Genomic DNA, 10,634 nt, shown 5'->3' with positions numbered 1-10,634 from the left:
ACTCTTGATCTTGATTTTAATTCTTAATTCTCGTACTTCTTAGGATATGAGATAGTTTTGTTTACTTATTTTATTATCATTCATCTTTCATCCTTAAATTTTATATTTTCTTATTATTTTATTATTTTTTATAATCCTATAAATGATTGATCCGATTGAAATTTTTGTAAATCAAGAAATCAAATCTAACAATCATATGGATTTTTTCTTTTTAATCAAGATTTGACTTTTATTCAATTTTATAAATTTATCGTGTAATTATCAACTCGGCTACGTCGTGAGATTATTCTGGTTACTTAAATGTTGCGCGCGGTGTCAATCATCTTTCATTATATTCTACACATTTTTGTTTCAAAACTTCCTTCGCCAATAAATCCCACCGATCGAATCTGAACTGCTAGGTACATGATCACGGGCCCTAGTTCTTCTCTGAGATCTTTGACCGTCTCACCTCAACGAAGCACACTGACAGGCAACGACTGAGACGGGAATCTCGTTGACTTAGTGACAGTACGTAAGAGATCATTGATGACGGTCGGTTTAATTTGGATCCTCATCGTCATTCAACCTTTGACCAATCTCCCACTCCAAGGCCACCTTTCCACACTAATTCCCTCTTCTTCACTCGCTTCTTAATTTCCTGCTTCTCGCATGCATACTTCCGAGCAACGTTAGAAGAATTAATTAATGGATCCAGTTCAAGGGCCTCATCGTTCCGCACTGCCACTGCTGCCTTCCTCTTCCTCCACCTTCCCCTTCTTAGCCATCACTGCCTTGGGCATCCTCTTGATCAGCGCCGTTCTCCTCCTCTCCTACTACGTCTTCGTCGTCGAGTGCTGCCTTGACTTGCCGTCGTCCCACCGTCGCGGTGGCCGCCGCATCCCTCCGGAGGCCTGCGGCCTTGAGCCGGCGATCATTCGCTCCATCCCTGTCGTCAAGTTTGTGAATTCCGGCCAATTAGAGCACTGCGCCGTGTGCTTGAGCGAGTTCCGAGAGGAGGAGCGGATCAAGGTCCTCCCTCGCTGCTCGCATCACTTCCACATCGATTGCATCGACACTTGGCTTCAGTTCAATCCCAAGTGCCCGTTGTGCAGGTCGGAGGTCTCGTCCATCTTCCCGACTGACCACATCGTGGTTCTTGCTCCTCGCCGAGACGGGCGAGACCAGGGCGAGGTGACAGAAACAGGTCCGGTGAGGACGAAGGGGAGGAGGCTTGACGGGACGGGGAGCGCGGGGGACGATTGCATTGATGTGAGAGTTGGTGTGGTGGAGTAGTTTCATGTTCAGCAGCCAGCGAACACCGTTCCCTGTCTTTGTTTGCATTTTATTTCATTGTATTCTACTATATTTGAACATTCTTTCAGATAAATTTGGAACACACATGATGAAAATTCTTTCCATGATCCATTTGTTGTTAAAGTTTTTGGAATTTTTAAAAATAGTTAAGATTTTTGTCTTTTTTATCAAGGTATCAGCTAAGTATTCTTTAAATCATCAACTAAGAAAATTGTATGTGAAAATTACACTGAGAAGAAGCTATAGCTTACACATTAACTAAAACTCAATTCAACTAGGCAATCACTCCCAAACATGGAGCCAATTCTAGAAAATGAAATCAAGGGCCCTGTTTTTTGTTTTCTTATTTTAACAGAGCCATGTAGCCTGTTGCTGGGGTTTCTGGAGGTGCAAACAAAATTTTGATGCATATATACTCAATCAGTTTCCAAGTTCCAACAAATAATCGAGTTAGAAACATGTTGCCTGTATCTAACTTGAGGAAGATAAAAGCAAAAATCCAAAGATGCAATCTCTGAAGCACATATAGTGATATAGATAAAAAAACAATAATTCCAGAAAATTATCTGATTGTGGAATAGGTATAGTATTAATTCTGCTTGTAAGAGAAGAGTAACAACCATAAACTGTGGTATAGTTAATTAGTAAATAAGACAAAATATAAGATTTGCAGGTGCACCACATGTTTTCAGAAGAAATTAGCCAAGACAAACAACAAGATGAGGTAGAATAGAACAATCCATGCTTAATAGCCCTTGTTATTTATTGGCATGGAGAATGATTCTATAGAACATGTCTTCTTTGTATGCCCACATGCTTCGCCATCCTGGTCTTTGATTCATCTATTTACCAGTGGAGTTTCATTGTTCATTACTAGGTATTCTGGTTCATGGATGTTGGAGGGGAATGATCTTAACAAACAATCTGAGGCTATCTTATTAACTGTCATTCTCAACTCCTTTTTGTATCTATGGTTATATAGCAACGATGCTTAAGATAAGAGTGGTTCTTCACCAAAAGTAATTTGGACCAGAGTTTCATCATTTACTGAAGCTTATATATGTGTAAGAAAAACGATTGATAAAAAGGATGGTTTAGTTCAATAATCTCCCAGTATTCCTAAATTACCGGCATCCTTACATCATGACAAATCATGGCTATTTTGTGATGGATCATTTCTTTCAAGCGACAGAGATGCAGGTAGTGGATTTATATAGCAACATTCAAATGGTAAAACAGTCGTTGCTAGAAGTTCATGTTTCATGGAGTATTCTCTGTATATGCAAAAACTTTAGCATTGCTGAATATTTGGATACAAAAAAAAAAAAGAAAATGGAGGAATCTTATTATATACTTAAAGAGAATGACTTAAATTTGTATCTTGAGGGAAGTTTCTGTAACTCCTTAGCAATTAGTAAATTTGGTAGCTGCATATAAATCCTTAGTATTCTGTTCTGGTAAGGATTATTCTATTCTGCACATATATTAGTTAGCTTAGCTAGTATTACTGACAAAAATCACTTTAGGAGTTTTGAGAAATGCAATATTTTAACTGGTAATGCATGCAATATTACTCATGAATGAATAAGTAGTTTATTTTAAAATAAATAATATGAGTAGAAACAGCATATCGTGACACAGCAACATCTTAAGCTTGAACAGTTGAAACTTATCGAACTCTCCTCTTTTAAGTGCAAGTAAATAATCATACCAATCATGATTAAAAAGATTGATGTTTAGAGACAATATAGAAGCTAATCAGGATGGAACTAACATTTTTTTAGAAAAAAAGAAGGAATTACCTGTTTCTTCCAGTAGATCAGATCAGACATATTTAAAGTACTATAGATGATTTTTCCATCATCTAAAATGCACTAAGAGTAGAAAATTGATATGAGACTATTGTATTATATTTTAATAAAATGTAACATTTTATGTTTATTATATTTACTTTAAATCTATGTAAATTTGAATAAATATAATAATATCCTAGAGTGGTAGATTTTGTTCTATAGCATATCAATTAATTAAATTAATTGTGAGAGACTATAGATATATAGAACGCTACTCTCAATCATTCCTAGTCAAATATTAATATACAAGGGCAACATTAATGCATTGAGATTAACATATAAGTTAACTGATAATTTAATATCACAAGTCATAATTATATAAGATATCAAGTTAACACATGAGTATATATTAGAGACTATATACTAAATTAATCTGCCATGAGAATGCTTCATAGATTATTATATGAATGACACAAACATTCTCATAATGGCTATTAGTATAAGCAATCCTTGACCTAAAGTTACTATATTTTTCTATATAAGGAGTTGTGTATTTTAGTAACGACAAAGATTATCTATAACAAGGTTGATTATAAAGCTGTTCACTAGGGGTGTGAGTAACGAGAAGGGGTGTGAGTAATGTAGATGGAATTTGTCCCTTCCATATAACAAAAGTGATATTTGTAGTCTCTTTGATTAAATAAGACTATTAAAATGCATGATCATACTCAAATAAGTCAATATGAGATATTAAACTTCTTTGGTTAAGTAAGTCTACTTAGAGATCAAGAAACACATAAATTGATGAGAAAATGACATGATCTATGCCTTGTAAATCATTCTAGATATCATGGACAAAATGAGTAAATTATGCAATAAAATAATCATTGATAGATTAGGTTGGATCTACGTACAACATTCTCGCCACTTGGATGATCATAATGCATTGCTAGATACAATTCATTATTTGTGTTTTAAAAATGTGATTTTAGTGTAACTGTCAAATGTTATGAGAACTTATTAGGTCATACATAGAGAGCGCATCAATTTTAAAATTTATTTTATTTTAGTATGACTAAAATAAAGTGGGTCTAGGTTTTAAGTCTGAAATTAATTTTGGATCTTAAATTTGCTATATTAATGGGTTAATCTAATAGGGTTTTATTGGATTACTGATGAATTTAATTTGATCTTAAATTTATTGGATTAATAGTTAATTCAATATTTATTTGGGCTTTTTAAATAAGTCCAAAGAAGCCCAGTTATTAGATAAAGTCTTATTAGATAAGACTTAGCCACATTTTACAATTCTTATTAGATAATACTTCAAAATTGCTTAGGTTAAGAGTATGATCTCAACTTATATATGCACATGGTAGCTAGCACTATATGTACGACAAAGTGAGTCTCCAATTGTGCTCGTGAGACTGGCGGCAACTCTACTCGTATGGATACTAGAGAGGCACGAATACTATGATCGTGTTTAGATCGACTTAACTCTCTAGATTCACAAAGGTTCTGCATAACTAGAGATATCTTTCTATACCAACAATATAATTAGAATTAGCATATGGATATTTGATGTATTCCTTTTTCTACTGCATTTTAATGCTTGATTTCGCTTCGGATCCCAACAGTATGATTAGTATCCTGCAGCTCAGAAGTCTACGTGCACAGTTCGTTCGTCTTCCTTTGGCATTTACAATGACAATGCCACTTCTACATGTTTATGAAATAGCCTCAATCTGATACGAGTCAAGAGGACAAAGCCCTGTGAGAACTTTGATTCTAATAGACCCCCATAGTGGTTAAAAGTAGAGAGATGCAGAAAAAAACATGAGAGCACAAATAAAAATGAGAACTTAAGCAATAAAACACACAATAACTTACAAGGCCTCCACTGAATTCCCCAGCAATAACAATTTTTAGTTTCTCCAACTTTTCATCATTAGATGGCTGAGATGAATCAGATGCATGCCCAATGACAGACTGATAACTATGAAGTGCACGAGAAATGACTAGTTGCAAAATGCCCAATGCCCAACTTTTCATCCGTTGGTCATTTTCATAAACAAGTAACTATGAAGTGCACGAGAAATGACTAGTTGCAAAATGCATGATACAGTACTGATAACTGGACGCTAACACATTTACATCTCAAAGAAAAAAAGCAATGACAATCCATAACCATAAGAAAAGATCACCAACGCCGTACAAATGTTGCAACTTAATAGATTGCAATCGACTAGTCAAAAAATTAGATCCATTTGATTAAATTAATAAAATAAAAATTATTGATTAGATTAATTCTTCTTTTATCTGGCTGAAAAGAATAAAATTGAAGATATCGGTTTGGTCTATACTCTTGCTACCAAGGAGACGGTGCCTTTATGAGTGGACGGTATTTGTTGTTAGATGAGCGATTGAATTGACAGGTTTTGACAGTTTCAGCATGCTCTATAGTAAATGTATTTAGTATTTGTGGCAGTGGGCCGTTGTCATTCGTTGCTATTTTTGACGACCTTAATTTGGAGAAAATGAATCTACGTCCAATAATCAATCGGAGAAACATACCATGTACTACATCATAATTGAACTTTAATCACTCGGCGCGTGGAACATATTTCTTCTATACTTTGGCTATTTATACTAATAACTAATAATTATTCATGATTTATTTCTTCTATGTTGGCTTAGAAATGAATTGATGAGGGCACTGGGACAAGCGAATCATATTTTTTTTTATCACATAATTGAACTTTAATCATGAATATTTAGGACATCCATAATTAAAGCTGCAATTGAATTGAACATTCATGAACAAATTTGATATTCAATTTAATAAGAGGTTATTTAATACACACAAAATTGATTAAATAAATAAACTTGAACAATGTGTAAAAGTAAATAAATAAGATTGAACACATATGTGTTCAGATCATTAACGTTCGTGAACAACACATGAACAATGTTTGTAAGCTATGTTCATTAATAAAACTCTTATATGTTAATATCCTAAGGTAGTTTTGATGTGATCAACTAAGTCAGGTTAGGTCCTATTGGTATTTAACCCGTGTCTAAGTGTGCAGGAACTTAAGAGCGCAGAAAGTCGAGTGAATGACGCAGCTAGTGAGAAGGACGACACGGGAGAGAGCCAACGGGCTCGATTTATCCAAGGTACGAGGTGCTGCGGAAGAGTATGCAGGCGGATGAGAAAGAGACGCACGGCGCTTTCAAGGGACGAGAAGCCGGAGTAGAAGACTGCTCGAAGGCAGGAAAATGAGTTCTGGTGAGCCCAATTCCAAATGGCCGAGATCACCTAAGTGAGCAGAGCCGGAGCGAAAGACCCGGACCAATACGAGCGGAATCAGAGCGGAAGACCGAGACCGAAAGTCAACAAAATGTTGACCTTTTGGCCCAGGGCACCCCAACCCAGTCTGAGGCACCCGGAACCCCTCCGAGCATCCGGACCCAAAAAATTAGCCAAACGTGACGTGGCGCGTTGCATTGCGATGGGGATAAAGTTTTATCCCCCTAGAGGTGCATGGAACCCTTCCAGGCCCCCTGACCAAGACTATAAATACAACCCTGATCCCAATGTTCAGAACAACACTTGTAATTGATTCCATTTGAGTCTAGCTTTGCATTTTGAGTGCTTTAATTGTTGTAAGAGGCTTCTCCGCCTGAAGGAGACATTAGTGAGCTTTTCATCTTCTTTGGATTAATAACCTCCCCAATTGTAACCAAGTAAACCTTTTGTGTCTCTTCCTTTCTTTATTTAGTCTCTTATTTCTTTTATGCAAGTATTGATTCTTATAAAGGTATAAAGTTCTAGGAAGGTTCATTTTCCTTTGCAGGGTTATTCACCCCCTCTAACCAGTCGCTAAGTGTCCTACAATTGGTATCAGAGCGGGTTCACTTCAGGACTGTCGAATAAAGCACACGAGATGGCCGAACTGAACATCTATCCACCGAAGTTCGAGGGGGGATTCGCAAGCTGGAAGAAAAAGATGGAGATAATTTTTAAAACAGATTTTGAATTATTAATCATTATGAAATATGATTTTGTAGCCCCGAAAGATAAAAAAGAATATCAATAGACGAAGAAGGAGCAAGCCGACTTCGTAGCAAACGACAAAGCAGAGTTTCACCTGCTTAGCATTTTATCGCCTTAAGAAGTCAACCTGATCGGAGCCTACGAGTCAGTAAAGGAGCTATGGGAAAAATTCCTGGAACTGCACGAAGGGACCTCGGAGGCAAAACTCGCGAGACGGGATCTGCTCAGGAACCAGATCAGTAACATTAAGTTAGAAGAAGGTGAAACCGTTGTACACATTTACTCAAGAATAAAAGAACTCATCACCGGACTCACGAATCTCAGAGAAAAGGTAAGCAACCAAGATTTGCTAAGGTACGCGCTTAACGCATTTCCTAGGACTACTGAATGACATCATTAGTAGATGTTTATAATATATCTAAGGATCTAGAATTAAGTATGTTAGAAGAATTATTTTCAATATTTGAAGTCCATGAAATAAGATGTGTAGATCCGAAGAAGGAGCCAAGGCACAACGTTGCCTTAAAGGCAAAAACGAGCGAACGAGACTCTGAATCTTCTCTCGGATGATGAAACGACGTTCGTAGTAAGAAAATTTAAAAAATTCTTTAAATCTAATAAATTTAGTCAAGTACAAGGTAGAAAAAGGAAAAGAAATGTAAAGTGTTATTACTGCAATAAAGAAGGGTACGTGAAAGATAACTGCCCAAAATTGAAGAACAAAGACAAGTACAAGGATAAGAAAAATAACAAGAAGATAGCCCAGAACAAGTATAAAACTCTAAAGGTGACATAGGATGAAACATCATTTGAATCAGAGCGATTGAAGCAATCGTCGGACTTGCGCTAGTGGCAAGTCACCAAGAAGACGAAGATGAAGGAAACTTGTCTGAAATGAGCATCAAGAGCATCGATAAAGGGGGAGTAACTATTGGTGCGGGAAGCATCCGACGATCGAACCAGTGTTTTGATTATGCCAAAGAGTTCAAGTTAAGTTGGTTTGTTATCTAATGTGTGTGAATAAGGTTGCAGGAAAGTCCTAACTGCGGTTAGGTAGGTGGAAAACCCTAGGGGGTGGTAGCCCTAGGTGATGGAAAACCCTAAGAGGTGGTAACCTTAGGTCCTAGGGGTGGTAACCCTAGGTGGACGAAAACCCTAAGGGGCGGTAACCTTAGGTCCTAAGGGGGTGGTAACCCTAGGTGGAGGAAAATCCTAAAGGGCGACAACCTTAGGTCCTAGGGGGTGGTAATCTTAAGTGGTGGAAATCCTAAGGGGGGCAACATTAGGTCATAGGGGGAGGTAACTCTAGGTGGCGAAAAATCCTAGGGGGAGATTGTTAGGATCGATGTACTCGGCTAGAGAGGGGGGGTGTGAATAGCCGACCCCAAATTCTTCGCGTTTCTTCCTACGATTAGGGTTAGCGCAGCGGAAATGAAACCGTAGAAATGAAAAGGAAGAAGACAAACCTCAAACTCGATGGATGTAACGAGGTTCGGAGATATACTCCTACTCCTCGGCGTGTCCGTAAGGTGGACGAGCCCTATCAATTCGTCGGTGGATGAGTCCCCGGAGAACCGGCTAATAAGTACTCCTTGTGGGTGGAGAAACCTCGCCACAATAACTTGCAACAGCAATATGGAAATACAAAGAAGAGCAAGAACAAAATACACAATGAATGTACAAATACTCGCTTGCCTTCTCGTCGACTGAAGTCCCGGATGAAGCACCAACTTCACGGACAAATGCCAACAAGCAACTCAGTCGAAGAAGCTCACCCGAAGCTTCGGAGCTCAGCAAAGCTCAATAGCACAGCAGTGAAGAAGCAGAAGCTTCGGACCAGAGGAAGAGTGAGAGAATTACCGCACTGTAGAAGCCCTCAGCCCTCTTATACCTGCATCCACCTGCGAAGAAGAAGCCAGAAGACAGAAGAAGACAGAAGACCGTTGGCTTACAACGGATAGTTCTGGACCGATCAGGCTATGTCCTGATCGGTCCAGGAGGAGTCTGATCGGTCCTTAGGACCGATCAGCCTTTCTCCTTCTTCTCTTCTGTTTGCTTCTTGATCGGTCTTCAGACCGATCAGATAATCCACAGAAGCATTCTGTTTGGTTACTGATCGGTCACCAGACCGATCAGCCGTATCACTGGATCGGTACCCAGATCGATCCAGAACTTGGTTTTTGCCCAAACCAAGTCCCAAGCCTTCCAAACCAACATCCGGTCAACCTTGACCTGTTGGTACATCATGCTTAGCATCCGGTCACTCCCTTGACCTGCTAAGACTCCCCACCAAGTGTCCGGTCAATCCCTTTGACTCACTTGGACTTTTCTCTTCGTGCCAAGTATCCGGTCATTCCCTTGACCTACTTGACCTTCACAACACCAGATGTCTGATCACCCTTGATCCATCTGGATTTTCCCTTGCCCGGCTTCACTTACCAGGACTTTCACCTAGCTTCACTCACTAGGGTTTTCACACTGCCTCACATCCCATCTGCCTTGATCCACTAGACTTTTCCTGCTCGGCTTCACTCACCAGGACTTTCCAACTCCTGGCTTCACTCACCAGGACTTTCACCAACTGCCTGGCTTCACTCACCAGGACTTTCACTTTCACCTAGCTTCACTCACTAGGATTTTCACCTGGCTTCACTCACCAGGATTTTCCCGATTGCCTGGCTTCACTCACCAGGACTTTCCGAACTGCCTGGCTTCACTCACCAGGACTTTTCCTTTCACCTAGCTTCACTCACTAGGATTTTCACTCTGCCTAACATCCCAGTTAGGACTTCCCAGTCAAGTATCCGGTCAACCTTGACCTACTTGACTCTTCTTCATTTAACCTGATCAGACCTTGATCAGTATCTCTCCGCATGGACAACTGCACCTGCATTGTGCATGTCTACATGTCTTTCTGTATTGTCAAACATCGAAACCATGACCAAGGTTTACGCTTGGTCAACTAGGTCAACCTTGACCTACTGGAAATTGCACCAACAGAGATAACCCTAGGTGGCGGAAAACCCTAGGGGGTGGTAACCTTAGGTCTTAGGGGGTGGTAACCCTAGGCAGAAAGTCCAGTAGGTCTGGAGGACCGACTGGCAACAGATATGCTCTCCTGAGTGGAGTAGGTGAGGATGCATTCCTCGCAGAGGGAACAGTAGGCGTCGGTTCGACCTAGGGTTTCTAGTAAGAAATCCGAAGTTAGAATCAGACAACCTGAAAGTTGTCAACTTATTTGTTTTATTTACTATTTGTCTAACTTTGTTTTGTAGAAAATTAACATTTCTGCAGGGTCAGACTTAGCCATGATCGATCGATCGAACGACCTGATCGGTCGACCGAACCGCAACACAAAAGGACCAGATTTCCAGATTGCACACCGCGTGCAGTCGAGGGATCGGTCCACCGAACCTCAGGATTGGTCGACCGAACCAAGAATATGACTTGACCAGATCGAAGCAGAACTAGCGGATCAGATTAGGAGG

The 10,634-nt window shown here is 39.3% G+C and overlaps 1 protein-coding gene across 1 annotated transcript; it reads left to right on the top strand.

Moving 5' to 3' along the window:
• Nucleotides 1-578: 578 nt before the first annotated feature.
• LOC121994458 (RING-H2 finger protein ATL16-like) lies at nt 579-1,374 on the top strand. Its single transcript, XM_042548481.1, has one exon. The coding sequence runs from the start codon at nt 688-690 to the stop codon at nt 1,273-1,275; it is 588 nt and encodes a 195-aa protein (XP_042404415.1). The 5' UTR covers nt 579-687; the 3' UTR covers nt 1,276-1,374.
• Nucleotides 1,375-10,634: the final 9,260 nt, after the last annotated feature.

Source organism: Zingiber officinale, chromosome 6A, assembly GCF_018446385.1.
Source record: "Zingiber officinale cultivar Zhangliang chromosome 6A, Zo_v1.1, whole genome shotgun sequence".
Classification (NCBI taxonomy): Eukaryota; Viridiplantae; Streptophyta; class Magnoliopsida; order Zingiberales; family Zingiberaceae; genus Zingiber; species Zingiber officinale.
Note: the sequence above shows the minus strand (reverse complement) of the source record. Positions and strands in the feature narration are given on the sequence as shown.

Excerpts from the sequence above, each read along its gene's own strand:
- LOC121994458 (XM_042548481.1), top strand. The coding sequence starts at position 688 with ATGGATCCAGTTCAAGGGCCTCATCGTTCCGCACTGCCACTGCTGCCT.